Source organism: Hyla sarda, chromosome 2 (assembly GCF_029499605.1).
Source record: "Hyla sarda isolate aHylSar1 chromosome 2, aHylSar1.hap1, whole genome shotgun sequence".
NCBI lineage: Eukaryota > Metazoa > Chordata > Amphibia > Anura > Hylidae > Hyla > Hyla sarda.
In genome coordinates, this window is record NC_079190.1 from 30,485,782 (window position 1) to 30,503,281 (window position 17,500).

General features: G+C 40.9%; 1 protein-coding gene across 2 annotated transcripts in view; it reads left to right on the top strand.

The window, feature by feature from the left end:
* Positions 1 to 17,500, top strand: part of MED17 (mediator complex subunit 17) — a 181,247-nt gene that overhangs the window by 156,474 nt on the left and 7,273 nt on the right. For both annotated transcript variants that reach the window (XM_056561473.1, XM_056561472.1), the window contains exons 7-11: positions 7,867 to 7,997; positions 8,084 to 8,268; positions 10,012 to 10,149; positions 13,618 to 13,735; positions 15,806 to 15,965. In XM_056561473.1, the coding sequence (XP_056417448.1) occupies positions 7,867 to 7,997; positions 8,084 to 8,268; positions 10,012 to 10,149; positions 13,618 to 13,735; positions 15,806 to 15,965 (732 nt within the window). The remainder of the gene's footprint in view (positions 1 to 7,866; positions 7,998 to 8,083; positions 8,269 to 10,011; positions 10,150 to 13,617; positions 13,736 to 15,805; positions 15,966 to 17,500) is intronic.

Sequence of the window (17,500 nt, forward strand, 5' to 3'; positions counted from 1 at the left end):
GAATAAAGAACACATGTAATTTTTAACGTAAAGTGTACAACGTGAAAACAAAACCTTCCAAAATTTTCCAAATTGTTGTTTTCTTTTAAATTTCCCCACATAAAAAAAAGTTTTCTTGGTTGCGCCGTACATTTTATAGTAAAATGAGTGATGTCATTACAAAGTAAAATTAGTGACACAAAAAACAAGCCCTCATATGGGTCTGTGGATGAAAATATAAAAGTTATGATATTTAGAAGGTAAGGAGGAAAAAAACGAAAATGCAACAATAAAATTGGCCCGGTCCTTAAGGCCAAAATGGGATTGGTCCTTAAGGGGTTAAATACTTGTAAATACATGTAACTACCTGTAGGAAAAAATCACCGAACTTGATATTAGGTGAAAGTCTGGCAGAGGTCCATGTACCACAAAAAAGTCAGACAATCTGGACCAGTGATCCCATCCATTTGGATTTTTGATCTACTGCTGTATGTACACAAAGCTGCCTCCTGAATGTTACTTGCCCTTCCTTTATCTCTTCAGCAGAAGTGGTTCACTGCTTAGAACCGGGCTGACTTTGGGAAGTAATCTTCTTCCTTGCTGTAATGCTATGGTTTCCTTCTGCCCACATATCTCGTTCCAAACGCAGTGCCTAAAGAACCTCACCTTCCAAATTCCATCTATAGTAGTGTACATTGTAAATCATCAGCTCAGCACAGTTCCAGCCTGTTCACACCAGTGCCCTTGCTCCAGTACTATATCATGGCATATCAGACAGAAATAGGTGCTGGCCAAAGAAGTAATGGAAAGGAAGTGCCTGTGTGTGTACTCCTGGCAGCTCTGGTCCTGTGTCTGAAATGGAGAGAATGAAAAATAATTGAGCACCTTTGAGGGGATTCTCAGAGACTCAGTACCAGCAGTGATTGCACTAAAACTAAAGAGTTAATTAAAGAGTACCTGTCGCCAAACTAAACTTTTAACATATTATTACATAAGGAACAATAAGATACTCTGCGATTTACTTGCGGTTAAAATTCTCAATTTTTCATATGTTTTGAAAGTGATTGAAAAAACGGCCACTAGGTGTCTGTTCTGTTCCCTGCCGCAAGTCACAGTTAGTTTGGTCTCCAGTTGGACTTACAGAAGTCCAAACTCAGGAAGTGCGGGCGAGGCTTGGGGAGGCACAGCTCTTGCAGGCTTCAGTGATGTTGTGCCTGCTGGGGAACGCCCACTTTCTCCTGCTGGGATCTCATACAATGTGAGCAATGGAAAAGGTATGATACAGCTTTTTAAAGTTCAGATTTTATTAAATTTTTTTTTTTTTTTTTTAAGGGCAGGAGGGGTGTTAGGAGTAGTTGGTGAATATAATCTGAGTTAGTTTAGAAAATATGGTTTGATGACAGGTACTCCTTTAAACAATCTGTAAGTTTTAAAAAAATAACAATAATGAAAAAAATCACAGGTACACTTTAAAGCATTACTGTTGATTGATTAAAAAAATAAAAACTTTCGACCTGTCCTGGGTGTTCAGATCCTGACTGAGGAGGACAAGCTGGGAGAAAGCCACATGCTCAATTCCCTGCTCTGTGTCTGAGACCTGGACTGCCCCATAGACATACATCAGTGTTTCCCAACCAGGGTGCCTCCAGCTGTTGAAAAACTACAACTCCCAGCATGCCCGGACTGCCAACGGCTGTCCGGGCATGCTGGGAGTTGTAACTTTGCTACAGCTGGAGACATGGTTTAAAAAAAAAAAAACAGCTGTAGGGTACAACTACGTATGGTTTGTTTGTGTTATGTGACTATGGAGATACAGTGACCTGCATAGGAGCTGTATAAACACAGCAGTGAATATATGTTGCTTTATTTTTTATTTAATCTTTTTATGTGTCGAAGAAATAAACAATTTCAATTTAATTATTTTTTTTTCTTAGGCTACGTTCACACTGGCGGATTACCTGCGGAATGTCCACAGAAAATACGCAGCAGATTTTGCTACCATTGACTTTATTGGGTCAGCAGAAAATCCACAATAGAGGCCGATTTTGCATAGTTCTTCTTTTGGACCCATTGAAGTCATTGGTAACAAAATCCGCAAATATGCTGCGATAATTCCGCAGTTAATCCACTTGTGTGAACGTTCCCTTAGTTGTGCAACAACTGCAGGCACCCTGGTTGGGAAACACTGACTTGCATAGTAAATCCGTATCGGTCACATGACACACAGCCGGGAGAGAACTACACAGACTTCTCCCGGCTCATTCTCTTGATCGTCTGGGGTTGGAACACTATAAAAATGTTTGATATCTCTGACATATCAATTTATTTATTTTTTATTTATTTTTTTAATGACAGGTACCATTCAGTGATATGGCAGGGAGTGGGTTAATCGTGTAACCTCCATCGTGTGCTTTCCTTTGCACCAGGTTCCCCCTGCTCTCTTTGTGCTCACGAGTGGAAAATCCAATGTATAGAAGTTCTTTCTAGACAATAGAGCCCACTGGGTCTGGTGTGGTATACATAGTAACAAAGCATCTCCGGGAAGGACTCGCTTAAAAATCTACTTTTCCATGTTAAACAAGCCAATCCTTTATGCCCTTGTAAATATAAATGCCGGCTCCCCCGTGTGTGCAGCGGTAAAGCCTTAATATTTCATAGAGCTGGAACATTTGAGGCTCCTCGGCATAAAGAGAGGCACAGCCAGATAGCGAACACGTTGTGTCGTTTCCTTGGCAGCCTTTGTACTAGACAAACATCCATCTTTGGCTGTGCACAGGCTGTTCTCTGGCGCTCCACTCTTCCCACATTATGTATGGGGCTCGCTTTGTATGCAGCTCCCCCACTGTACTGTATGGTGGGTTATAGGGAGACGAGCGTCCTGTGTTCTTATATGGATGATGTCCAGCATTTGTTCTTAAAGGGGTACTCCACTGGAAAACATTTTTTTTTTATTTTTTTTATCAACTGGTGCCAGAAAGTTACAGATTTGTAAATTATTTCTATTAAATCTTAATCCTTCCAGTACTTAGCAGAGAACACTTTAAAAAAAGAAAAGAACTTCCTCTGTAGTATACAGCAGTTGATGACACCTCTGTCTAGTTTAAGAACTGTCCAGAGTAGGAGCAAATCCCCATAGCAAACCTCTGCTGCAATGCACAGTTTAGAAAATGGACAGAGGTGTCAGCAGAGAGCACTGTGGTCAGACAGAATAGAAATTCAAAAAGAAAAGAACTTCCTGTGGAGCATACAACAGCTGATAAGTACTGGAAGGATTAAGATTTTTTAATAGAAGTAATTTACAAATCTGTTTAACTTTAAGGCACCAGTTGATCTAAAAAAAAAAATTTTTTTCCTGGAATACCCCTTTTTTTTTTTTTTAAATCAAATTTCTGTCCTGGTTAAAGGGGTAACTCCGCCAACTAGAAAGTGTATCCCCTATAATAACACATCACGCCCCCTCCCATAGACTTGCATTGAGTGGGCAGGGCGTGACGTCACACTGAGACGGAGTGGTGTTGTCACGATACTCCGTCCCCATTGTCGGGAGGCATAAGACTTCGAGCCTCCAGTGCTTCATGCCGTGCTCCCAGGTGGGTGCTGCATGCTAGACTGGTAGGATTAAGATTTTTTAATAGAAGTAATTTGCAAATCTGTTTTAACTTTCTGCCACCAGTTGATTTAAAAAAAAAAAAAAAAAGTTTTCACCGGAGTACCCCTTTAAAATGCCACTATGGACTACATCTGCAAAGAGTTTGTATGTTCTCTGTGTTTCCCCCATGTACTCCGATTTCCTCGCACACTTCAAAAATATACTGATGCCCAATGGGGACAGGGACTAATTTGAGTGTACAGCGCTGTGGAATCTGTGTTCGCTATATAGAGAGTATTAATAATAAAAAAAATTATGAAATTAGATTATTAATTGGTTGAGATCAAGGCTCTGTGTGGCTTGTCAAGTTCTTCCACCGTAGACTTTACCCTTCATGCCTTTTATGGCCCGTGCTGTGTGCTCTGGGGTTCAGTGATGCTGGAGCAGAAGAGGGGCGGACACAAACTGTTCCCATAAAGGTGGAAGCGACTATTGTCCACAATTCCTTGGTGCTGAAGCATTAAAAGGGTTATTAAAGGGGACCTCTCATCAAAAAAACTTTTGATATATTATAGATTAATGTATGCAGAATAACTTTACAATTGAATGTTATTAAAAAATATGCTTCTTTCTATTTAATTTTCCACTTTGAAGAAATGACCACTAGGGGTCTCCCTACCAGTCCTGGCAGCAAGCATTTCAGACTCATGCTGGAGTCCTAAACACTACGAGCTGCCAGTCTGCTTTGTGCACAAAGGAGAACACTCAGAGCTGCCAGCCTGCTTTGTCCACAGCCTGTTTGGCTGTGAACAAAGCAGACTGGCAGCTCTGAGTGTTTAGGACTCCAGCATGAGTCAGAAATGCTTGCTGACAGGACTGATCGGGAAAAATATAATAGAAAGAAGCATATTTTTCATTAACATGCTATTGGAAAGTTATTCAACATTCATTAATCTAAAATATATCAAAAGTTTATTTGATGAGCGGTACCCTTTAAGTACGTCCGTACGTCACGGAAGGTGGGGGGGGGGGTTACAGTGTTCAGCAGAGAGAGTCTAACCCCGTTCAGGAGACTGAAGGGGGTGGTGGGAATTGGGTGAGGGGTCCCAGAGGGCAGAGTCCTCTAATGCAAAAGGAGGTTTGGTCTCTGTACTTCTTAACCCCTTAAGGACAGGGCCATTTATCAATTTTGCACTTTAGTTTTTTCCTCCTCACCTTCTAAAAATAACGCTTTCAATTTTCTACATGCATGCCCTTATGAGGGCTTTTTTTGTGCAATCAATTCTACTTTGTAATGACATCAATCATTTCACCACAAAATCTACAGCAAAACCGAAAAAAATTATTTGTGGGGCACAATTGAAAGAAAAAAACGCCATTTTGTAACTTTTGGGGGCTTCCGATTCTTCTAAGTGCGCTTTTCTGTAAAAATGACACCTTATCTTCTGTAGGTCTATACGGTCGCAAGGATACCTAATTTTATGTAGGTTTTATTTTAATACTTTAAACAAATTATAAACTACATGCACCAAAATTAGTATGTTTAACCCCTTAAGGACCATTTTATTTTTACGTTTTCGTTTTTTCCTCCTCTCCTTCAAAAAATCATAACTTTATTTTTGTATTTTTTTATATTTTCATCCACAGACTAGTATGAGGGCTTGTTTTTTGCGTGGCCAGTTGTCCTTTGTAATGCCATCACTCCCTTTACCATAAAATGTATGGCGCAACCAAAAAAATACTATTTGTGTGGGGAAATTAAAAAGAAAACTGCAGTTTTGCAAACTTTGGAAGGTTTTGTTTCCACGCCGTACAATTTACGGTAAAAATGACGTGTTCTTTATTCTTTGGGTCAATACGATTAAAATGATACCCATGATTACATACTTTTCTATTACTGTTGCGCTTAAAAAAAATCACAAACTTTTTAACCAAATAAGTACGTTTAAAATCCCCCTATTTTGAAGACCTATAATTTTTTTCATTTTTCTGTATAAGCGGTGGAATGAGCGCGCCGTAATCTGTACTTTTTTATTAATACCATATTTGCTTATATAAAAGTTTTAATACATTTTTATAAAAAAAATTTGGGAATAAAATGTTATAAAAAAGCAGCTATTTTGGACTTTATATTTTTTTTTATATATAATTTTATTTTTATTTTTTTTACGCTCACGCCGTTCACAGTACGGTATCATTAACATTTTATTTTAATAGTTCGGATATTTACACACGCAGTGATAACAAATATGTACATAAAATATATATTTTTTTACACTTTTTGGGGGTGAAACTGATCAGTATGCGGCGATAGTTCAGACATTTACGCAGGCAGCAATACCACATGTTTTATTTATGTTTTACTTTATTTTTTAAATGGGAAAAGGGGGTGATTCAAACTTTTTATTACGGAAGGGGTTAAATCACATTTAATAACTTTTTGTGTGTGTGTGTGTGTATATATATATATATATATATATATATATATATATATATATATATATATATATATTATAATATATAACCATTTTTTTTTTTGTCCCATTGAGGACTATTACATGTAATCTTCTGATTGCATGCACTGATCAATGCAATGCCATAGCATTGCATTGATCAGTGTTATCTGTGCTCTGCTGCTCCAGCCTGGATTTCAGGCATGGAGCAATACTGACGATCAGATGCTGAGAAAGAAGGTAGGGACCCTCCTAGAGTCCTATCAGCTGATCGGGACAGCTATATTCTCTATAAAGTAAATAGTGCACTAAAGTGGTGTAAGAAAGAAGACCACAGTAGTTGCGAACTGCTGTGGTCTTCTTTCTTACACCACTTTAGTGCACTATTTACTTTATAGATCTATACACATACTATTCTACGTAACTCATGTAGTTTTTCCTTATCGGTCTAGGTGTTCACCTGTGTAATCATTGTGCTGTTGCCTCCCCGGAACCTCCATCATTGTTGGGTGTTCCTAATTTTAGTATAGTATAAATAGGATGCATTTGGCATACTAGGATGTGCCATGACTAAAAACCATATGGTTAAAAACGCGTCGGCGTTTCTGGTTGCTTTTACTCTTCACCATTTTTGGGTATCATTTTAACATGATTTAATAAATTTTTAGGTTTTATTGATTTTTTGTGAGCTGGAATTTTTTGCAATTTTTTGCACCTTTTGCTTTTTTGGATACTGTTCATACCAAGATTCGCGGCTTGGACCTGTATTCTGTGCTTCCTACATCACTTGAAGTTCCTTCCTATCGTACAACATCTACAGGCGGGGAGCTGGTTCATTTTCTATACTGACCCTTTTTTGAGTGGTCTTTCAGGATAATAGGTTATATAATAGTGGTTTTAAGCACCACAGGTCCTCATTATTAGGTCTGCATTGCATGTATCCCTAGTATTTAGGACCGATACCGATAATCTGTTACCTTTCAGGCCGATAGCCGATAACTTATACCGATATTCCTGTAGAAGTTATTGGCTATTTCAACCCATCCCCCCCCCGGTGGGGCCGAAGCCATTGCAGATCAATGACTTAAAGCGGGCGCTTTAAATCAATGAACTGCAGCGGCTTTTGCCGGGCCAGAGACTGCCACCGACGTCCGCTTCTCTCCCCCTGCCTGTCCTGGGGTCCTCAGTCTAACCACCACAGTTGCCCCATCGCAGGGAGAAGATAGGGCAGCGGAATGTGGCCAGAGGATGGGGGGAGGCAATGGGTCAGCGGCGGCGGTATGTGGGCAGAGGATGGGGGGAGGAAATGGGGCGACTGTCGTGTCTGGCTGGGGAGCGGGGCATTATCGGCATATTGGCAAGGTAATTGCAGATACCAAATGTCCAAAATCGTGATTATCGGCCAAACAGATAATCGGTCGATCCCTAATCCCCATATCTCTGTTGATACATAGGAGCTGTATAAACAGAGCAGTGAATATATGTTGCTTTCATTTATTTATTTATTTTTTGTCGAAGTAAACAATTTTAATTAAAAAAAATAATACAATTCTTAGGCTGCATTCACACGGGTGGATTACCTGCAGAATTTCCTCAGCAGATTTTGCTACCATTGACTTTAATGGGTCAGCAGAAAATCTGCTATAGAGGCAAATTTGCATATTTTTCTTTTGGACCCATTGACGTCAATGGTAGCAAAGTCCGCTGCTGATTTTCTGCAGAAAATACACTGCAATAATTCCGCAGGGAATCCATTGGTGTGAATGTACCCTTAGTATCTTTCGTACCACTGGTCCTAATGCCGAAGGCACTAATGTCCCTGTGTTTGTATCTCCTCCTGCTCAGGCCTCCAGCTTTCTATATCATTTTGTCACTCCAACAATGACAAAAAGTCTCAGAAGACGTCTTCCGATAAACCAAACACAGAAGATCATCTGTACGTCCTTGAACATAACCTGCACCAGCTCATCCGAGAGGTGACCCACGGGGGCGGAGGTCATTCTGTGGTGACGGGGTCACTGCTGACAGGGCTGATCTCTTAACACCAGTTTTATTTTCTCAGTTCCACAAGCAGACATTAAGTAACATCGTCATGCCCCATCCGGCGAGCGCTCCGTTCGGTCACAAGAGGATGCGTCTGGCTGGACCTCAGGCGTTCGATAAGAATGAGATTAATGCCCTGCAGCAGAGTGAGGGCCTCCTGGAGAAGATCATCAAACAGGCCAAGCACATATTCCTCCGAAGCAGGTGAGCGCTCACAGGGATGGTTCCTCGATTTCGAAAAGGGGCGAAAGGGGGGTGCTGACCCCCGCACAGAGTGGTGACCAGCACACCCCCTCAATGTATCCCATAGAGATACATGGAGGGGGCTTGTCGGCTGCTCCTTCCTGCAGGGGTCTGAATAGCCGCTTCCGGAAGGAGATCGCGGGGGGTCCCAGCGGTTGGACCTCATGCGATCTACAACTTTTCCCCTATCCTTTGGCTTGAGAATAAGTTCTATTTCACTGCACTACTCCTTTAACTCTTTGAAGCCTCCGGCGTGCCGCTCTGGACCCCAGCTATGATCCTCTTCCTCTCAGAAATCGTGATGTCGGGGCCCAGAGTGTCACACTGCCTTTCAGCCAATCACTGGCCTCCGTGGTGTCCCACCTCGGCCATCCAATGTCTCAGCAGTCTCTGGCTATACTGGCATGCTGGGAGTTGTAGTTTTGCGACAGCTTAATTCACACTGTTAAATAAAAAAAACATTGTTCTGTTCCCAAGGTTTGGACAGATTACTTGTTGGTAAGCGTGCTATATTGGTTTCAGACTCAGTTTACATTAGCACTTTATAGGCCATGTTTACATGTCAGAATTTCTGCACTGAATTCTGCATGAAAATTCTTCAATGGGATTCTGCTTTCCCATGCACACATCAGAATTTCTGCTGCAGGAATTCCATTGACGTGAATTGGTTATAAATTCATGCAGAATTCAGTTCAGAAATTCTGCTGTGTGAACCCGGCCATATGGGAACCATGACGATTACGCTTGATCCATGTTCAGATATATCTTGATAGTTGGAGCACATTCGCAGCTCTGCTTACACCTCAGTACTAGTAAATGAAAGCGTTTTTCTTTAGACATTTGCATAGTGCTGTCCCTGTTGCTCCTGGAAATGTATGAGTTAAGGGCCAGTTATGGTCTGACTGCGCATTCTTGGTAGAAGAGCCAGCGATGAGCTGACCGACCAGAAACACTCAACAGCTGATCGCCTCTTTTGTGCACCCAACAAAGTCATCATTATCAGCTGCCCATCACCCCAAGTTAAAAAGGGGATATGCGGCCAACAGTGATTAAATTAAAAAGGTACTCCAGTGGAAAACATTTATTTTATTTATTTATTTTTTTAAATCAACTGGTGCAAGAAAGTTAAACAGATTTGTAAATTACTTCTATTAAAAAATCTTTATCCTTTCAGTACTTACTTTCAGTACACAGGAAATTCTTTTCTTTTTGAATGTCTTTTTTGTCTTGTCCACAGTGCTCTCTGCTGACACCCGATGCCCATATCAGGAACTGTCCAGAGCAGGAGAAAATCCCCATTGCAAACCTATCCTGCTCTGGACAGTTCCTGACACGGACAGAGGTGTCAGCAGAGAGCACTGTGGACAAGACAAAAATAAATTCAAAAAGCATAGAATTTGCCCTGTAGCATACAGCTGCTAATAAGTACTGGAAGGATAAAGAATTTTTATTAAAAGTAATTTTATAAATCTGTTTAACTTTCTGGCATTCATGTCTATGGGAGGGGGCGTGATGGCTGTTGTAGTTTTGCAACAGCTGGAGGCACCCTGGTTGGGACACACTGGTATATTGACACACCCCATTGAAAAGGCAAACGATAACATCCAGTTGTCATCCAGAAGGACAATATAATCCAGAGTTCTGTAACTTTAGCTACAGATTCTGATGCACATTATACCCATGTACTTTCTTCTTTTGCCATAGGACGGCCCGCACTGTAGACAGTTTGGCGAGCAGAATCGAAGACCCCCAAATCCAAGCCCATTGGTCAAGTATCAATGACGTCTATGAGTCCAGCGTGAAAGTCCTAATCACATCGCAGGGATACGAACAGATCTGCAAGTGAGTGGTTGTATTCAGGGTACTATGGAAAAAAAAATGCTGCATTCAATGGTTCTGCAGAAAATCCGCAATTGTGGTGGATTTGCTGATTTTCTTAAAAATCTGCAGTAAATGTGGTATGTGCGATTGACCCTTTAGGGTGTGAGCCCACCTGTGGCCCTCCAACTGTTGGACAGCTAAAACTCTCACCATGCCAAGCATGCTGGGTGGTAGAACATAGAAGATTGTCTGCAGAAAAAGACCACATGGCCTTTATAATCTGCCTTTCTTTTTTGTTTTTGCCTTGATAAAATTAAAGGGGTATTCCAGGAAAAAACAATTTTTTTTTTATATCAACTGGCTCCAGAAAGTTAAACAGATTTGTAAATTACTATTATTAAAAAAGATCTTAATCCTTCCAATAATTATCAGCTGCTGAAGTTGAGTTGTTCTTTTCTGTCCGGCAACAGTACTCTCTGCTGACATGTCTCGGGAACTGCACAGAGTAGAATAGGTTTGCTATGGGGATTTGCTTCTACTCTGGACAGTTCCCGAGACAGGTGTCATTGGAGAGAACTTAGACAGAAAAGAACAACTCAACTTCAGCAGCTCATAAGTACTGAAAGGATTAAGATTTTTTTTTTATATAGAAGTTATTTACAAATCTGTTTAACTTTCTGGAGCCAGTTGATATAAATTAAAAAAAATGTAAAAAAAAATTCCGGATAACCCCTTTTAAATGTGATGCCTAGATTTTTTTTTTTTTTTATGATTAGACCCAGATACTTTAACATGGTTTTTCTTTTGGTTTGTGTGTTTTATTTATTTATTTATTTATTTATTTTTTTCAAATTTTTTTATTTTAATTTTTTTTGTACATTATTATAAGCCAGCCATCTTTTCCTGAGCTGTTTTTAACAGCATATAGTGATATGCTTTATGGCAGGACCCATGGACATAGACAACAGTAGACAGCAGCTGACCCATTTAAAGGGATACTCCACCAGAAAACATCTTATCCCCTATCCAAAGGATAGAGGATAAGATGTCTAATCACAGTTGTTCTCTGCTGGGGACCCCCTGCTGCGGCACCCCAGTCACCCGGTGCACGGAGCGAACTCTGCTTTGTGACGAAATTCCAGGTGACTACAGCCGCACACCCCATCCATTCATGTCTATGGGAGGAGGTATGGCGTGATGCCATGAACATTGTATAGAGCATAAGATGTTTTCTGGCTGAGTACCCCTTTAAATGAATTGGAGATTCTACTGAGCATTCTCTGTGACCTTTTCAGAGGTCATTCTGCAGGAAAAGGAAGGCTGATCTCTAATGTGAGTGGTGGTGGATCCAGTGTTATCTTTTTCTGTTGCTGCCTATTACTGTAATCCTGTCTGTGATCAGAATAAAGGCATTGCTGGGAATTGGAGTAGAAATATAAAAGGAAGACTCCCTGCCCAAAGTTTCTCAATGGACCGAGCAAACCCATATGACACTTATACCCGAAGTGTCGACATACAAAATAGAGAATACCAAAAATGTTGGTGCTCAAGGGTCATATGGACTCAAATGCGTTAAAAATAAAAAAAATGAATATTTAATAATATTGCACATATAATGATATTGCTTATAATCATGTGATATCATATGTGCAATATTAATAATTTTTTTCATTTAATTCTAACACACCGTAAGTACAATAGACCTTTTGAGCACCAACATTTTAGTATTACTGGAAAATGATCTGTACAGAACAGGAAGTCTCAGCTTAGTTTTGAAGCCCTAGTGGCCAGAATGGAAACTGCAAGATTTCTGAATTATTGTAAATTATAGATGGTAAAAGAGAAAATTAGAGAGAGAAAAAATCAAAAAAGATAAAAAAATAAATAAAAAACATGAAAACCTTTTATATAAACAATAGGACTTTTTTTTTGTTTTTTTCATAATTAGTATATCACAAAACAGTCCCTACACAGAGGGAAGTGAGTAAAACCAGAAATAGGTAATTTTTCTAATGACACTTTCCCTTTAAATGGGATGAATGGCGTTGACTTTGCTCCGGTTCAGCGCTGAGTCCCTGGCCAGGATTGCGGAGAACTGCAGCGCAGATGTAATATGCAGCAGGTATTAGTTGTGGCCGCCTGGTATAGACAAAGACAATTACTTCATATTCCATATACTAAAGCAGTGGCCTCCAAACTGCGGCCCTCCGAATGTTGCAAAACTACAACTCCCAGCATGCCCGGACAGCCAACGGCTGTCCGGGCATGCTGGGAGTTGTAGTTTTATATAGCCAAAAACAAAGAGACCCACAATACTAATATTATTTCAAAAAGTATAACAATCTTTATTAGACAATAAAAAACAGTTTTAAAAATTAGAAAAAGGCAGAGGATGACCTTACACAGGAGACAACAGGTGCCAGTGGACCTGGTATGGGTAATGGAGGTATTCAGTCAAGAGTATACATAATATAAGGCTGGCATAGCTGCATGTTTACAATATCGTAACAATAGATATAATATCTAACATACATTGAGGTAACATAGGAAGCAGCAATGCAATACAGCAGACATAAATAGGAAATACCTAAAAAGGACTACCTGTCATATACCCAAAGGCCAGGAGCACCAAGCACCAACACCCCAACGCACGTTTCGCGTATGGGCTTCGTCAGGGGGCGTGTGATGCCCCCTGACGAAGCCCATACGCGAAACGTGCGTTGGGGTGTTGGTGCTTGGTGCTCCTGGCCTTTGGGTATATGACAGGTAGTCCTTTTTAGGTATTTCCTATTTATGTCTGCTGTATTGCATTGCTGCTTCCTATGTTACCTCAATGTATGTTAGATATTATATCTATTGTTACGATATTGTAAACATGCAGCTATGCCAGCCTTATATTATGTATACTCTTGACTGAATACCTCCATTACCCATACCAGGTCCACTGGCACCTGTTGTCTCCTGTGTAAGGTCATCCTCTGCCTTTTTCTAATTTTTAAAACTGTTTTTTATTGTCTAATAAAGATTGTTATACTTTTTGAAATAATATTAGTATTGTGGGTCTCTTTGTTTTTGGCTATATATTGGTACCCCCGGGACCTACATACGGCACGTATTGTTTTGCCGTTTTTGTTGTTTGGCTAAATTGAGTTGTAGTTTTGCAACATCTGGAGGGCCGCAGTTTGGAGGCCACTGTACTAAAGAGTGGAGCCCTTTAATGGTGACCTCCGTTTCCTTGGGACCCTTTTTGTTGCCCGGTCAAATGGGGAAAACTCTGCTCCAATGCCTGTATGTGGTTTGTAGTGGAGAATTTGATGCCTTTCAGGTTCTTCCATTACATGTCATTTCCTCCAGAAGGGATTTATGATAGAAATGTATGCATTCACCGACGTCATTGTGCCATTAGCGGCACTTATGTCGAATTATCGGCCCAGTGTCATTTCCCTTTTGGGTTACTTTTCTTGTGATTTTATTTTTTTCTACAATCAGGTCAATTCAATTACAGTTGAACATTGGGGTGGACCACATCAGAGTTGTCCACAGAGATGGCAGAGTCATCACCCTGTCCCATCAGGAACAAGAGCTGCAAGACTTCCTCCTGTCACAGGTGACCCCCCCCCCCCCCCTCCTCCTCTTGTATTATATCATTTTTATACGTTTACATTCTGATAAACTTCTTACCTTTTAAACAGTATAGGAGATAAATACGGTCATCTCTCAAGTTACAATATTCATTGGTTCCAGGACGACCATTGTATGTTGAAACCATTGTATGTTGAGACCAGAACTCTATGGAAACCTGGTAATTGGTCCTGGAGCCACCAAAATGTCATCCAAAAATAGGAGAAAGTGAGGATTAAAGAAAAATAAGTAGCTGACTAATATAGATAAAGCAAATCCTTACATATAAAAGTAATAAAGATCTGCTGGGAGCTGTAATCACTGTTTATGTAGAGGACAGGAGCTTCTTCAGGGTCCTGTACAGTACATGCAATGTCCTAAAAAAGTAACATGGAGCCGCCCTCACCTGGTGTCCAAAGGAGCAGCTAACCCTGGCACAGGTAAAGAGTAGTGATGAGCGGCAGGGGCCCATATTCAAATTTGCGATATTTTGCTAATATATGGCCAAATACTCGTCCTATGTTCACAGCGAATTCGCATATTCGCTGTGTTTGAAAATTCATATCTTTCACCTCAAAGAAGGGAGGGATCAGTGTCCAGTCTGGAAGTGCCGATATTCGCATTAAAAAAACAAATATTCGTCATTATGAATATATATCACAATATTCAAAATATTCGTGAAATCGCAAAGTGCCGATATTCGCGGTAAAAATTAGCATTTTGAATATTCGCGTTCAAAACTAGTAAAGGGTAGTACAGAACATGTAATACCTCCCTGTACTGTAGGTGGCGCTACCAGACAGCCAGTCCAGCATGCACTTCAGTAATACAGGTGTTTTACCAGTGAATGCCCATTCTGATTGGTCGGTTCTTTCAGCCATTGACACTAGAGGTGAGCGAACTTGCAGTAAATTCGATTCGTCACGAACTTCTCGGCTCGGCAGTTGATAACTTTTCCTGCATAAATGAGTTCAGCTTTCCGGTGCTCCGGTGGGCTGGAAAAGGTGGATACAGTACTAGGAGACTCTTTCCTAGGACTGTATCCACCTTTTCTAGCCCACCGGAGCACCTGAAGGTTGAACTAATTCACGCAGGATAAGTCATCAACTGCCGAGCCGAGAAGTTTGTGACGAATCGAATTTACTGTAAGTTCGCTCATCTCTAATTGACACATTTCACAGATCTGGACTGTCTGTACATTGTATGTTGAGTCTGGTTTCAAGTTACAATGATCCAGTAAAGACCGAAAATATTGTAACTTGAGGCCATTGTAAGTTGAGGTAGCACTGTATGTGATCAGCGGAGGTCCACCGATTAGGAGAACCCATATGAAGAATGCAGTGGTCAAGGTTGCACTCGTTCCATTTACATTGATCCCTTAAGATACGATGGTAATTCGTTCCAAATGAACCATCGTTAACTTGAATCCATCGTATATTGAGGCATCCGTGCAATAGTAATATAGAAAGTTATACACGCGAGTCCCCGCAGCCCTGGATCGTCGCTCTCCATCACCATCACGTCCCCGGGGTGTCCTTGCCGCTCTGGACTGTCACTGCCGCTCCGGACCATCATTGCTGCCCTGGATCGTCGCTCTTCATCGCCGTAATTATGTCTCTGCACACGCCGCTCCTAGTGGATGACGGGACGGGACGGCATGCGCAGCGACATGATGACAAAGGAGAGCAACGGCCGTACAGCGGAGCATGAAGAGGACAGTCCGGAACGTCGGGGACAGATGAGTGACACTCACTGGAGCTCGCGGGGCACAATAAACTGCTGTACGGCGCTGCAGATTAGCCATTTATGCGATGGCCCCGACATATAAAAGCATCGTATGTTGATGCTGCCTTCAACATGCGATGGCCTCTGAGAGGCCATCGTATGTTGAAATGATCGTATGTCGGGGCCATCGTAGGTCGGGGGGTCACTGTACTCTTTTTGGGACTAATAGAAACTGCTAAGTACAGTGCTCTGCTATCTAAGCTCTTTTTGTCCACTATATATTAGGAGCAGGACATATACTTATTCACCATTGCCTCCTGTGTTTTCCCAGATGTCTCAGCACCAGGTCCTTGCCGTTCAGCAGTTGGCCAAAGTAATGGGTTGGCACGTTCTAAGCTTCAGCAACCACGTGGGCCTTGGCCCGGTAGAGAGCATTGGCAACGCATCATCCATAACTGTTGCTTCTCCAAATGGGGATTATACTATTTCAGGTATGTGGACTATTGTCTCATATCTTTCCTTTTGCTGCCCTTTCCTCTTTCATTAGCACTTTTTTTTTTTTTTTTAATTTTTTTCCCGTAAAACTTTATTTTGATGGTAGCTTTTATTTAAATTTTTTTTGAGCTTCGAAATGGCTTTCCCTTATGGTGGGAAAAGGTAGAAGGGGTTCACATAGTTTATTGTATTCGTGGGGTATGAAGAACATTTTAAATGTAATAGAATACCATGGGGTTTTGTTTTGGTTTTGGGGTTCTTTACCACTATGTATTTTAAAGCAACTAAAAATTCATAGCCAAATACTAACCATGCCAAAGGTGCTGCCTAATGGACATCTACAAATGGCAGTCAACAGGACTTTTCACACGGCAGAATTTCCGCTTGCGGGATTCCGCCTCAAATTAAAGCCTCATAGACTTCTATGGGATTCCGCACTCCCATTCACACTTATGAATTTCCGCAAGCGGAAATTCATAAGTGTGAATGGGAGTGCGGAATCCCATAGAAGTCTATGGGCTTTAATTTGTGGCGGTATTCCGCAAGCGCAAATTCTGTCGTGTGAATAGACCCTAACACACAAACAATCATGTCATCTAAAGCAGGAGGACATATTGCACCCCTTGGGGGAGATTTACCAAAACCTTTGTAGAGGAAGAGAGGCGCAGTTGCATATGGTAACCAATCAAATCGCTTCTATCATTTTTCACAGGCCTTTTTAAAAAAGAAAGAAAAAGTCAGATTAGTTATGGGCAACTGCACCCCTCTTCCTCTATACAGGTTTTGATAAATCTTCCTCCTTGTCTTTTCTCTTTAAATCCCTTATATATAGCAGTCACTATATAGGACGTTACAATTACCTTACCATACGTTATCCATACTCTTCAGTGCAGTGGTGGCCCCATTGTGTGTCGCTTTATACAATAAAATGTAGACATTCTGGGTGTGAGACGACAAACAGGACTGAATTATAAGTAGGCCAAAGCAGGCTATTCCTAAATGGTCCTTCACCTCCCAGGTCAAGAACTTCCCAGACACCCCCAGTAGCAAGACATTGGACTTTAAAGGGGAACTGGAAAACATATATATAATTTTTTTTTTTTTAATCAACTGGTACTAGAAAGTTATACAGATTTGTAAATGACTTCTGTTTAAAAATCTTAATCCTTTCAGTACTTATCAGCTGCTGTATGCTCCAGAGGAAGTCGTGTAGTTCTTTCCAGTCTGACCACAGTGCTCTCTGCTGACACCTCTTGTCAAGAGCAGGAGAGGTTTGCTATGGGGATTTTCTCCTACTCTGGACAATTCCTAAAATGGACAGAGGTGTCAGTAGAGAGCACTGTGGGCAGACAGAAAAGAACAACTTCTTGTGGAGCATACAGCAGCTAAGTACTGGATGGATTAAGATTTTTATATATAAGTCATTTACACCAGTTGATATTAAAGAAAAATGTTTTCCAGCGGAGTACCCATTTTAAAATAAAGTACAGTGTGACTCTTCAGCCATACATATGATTCTGTATGTAGCAGA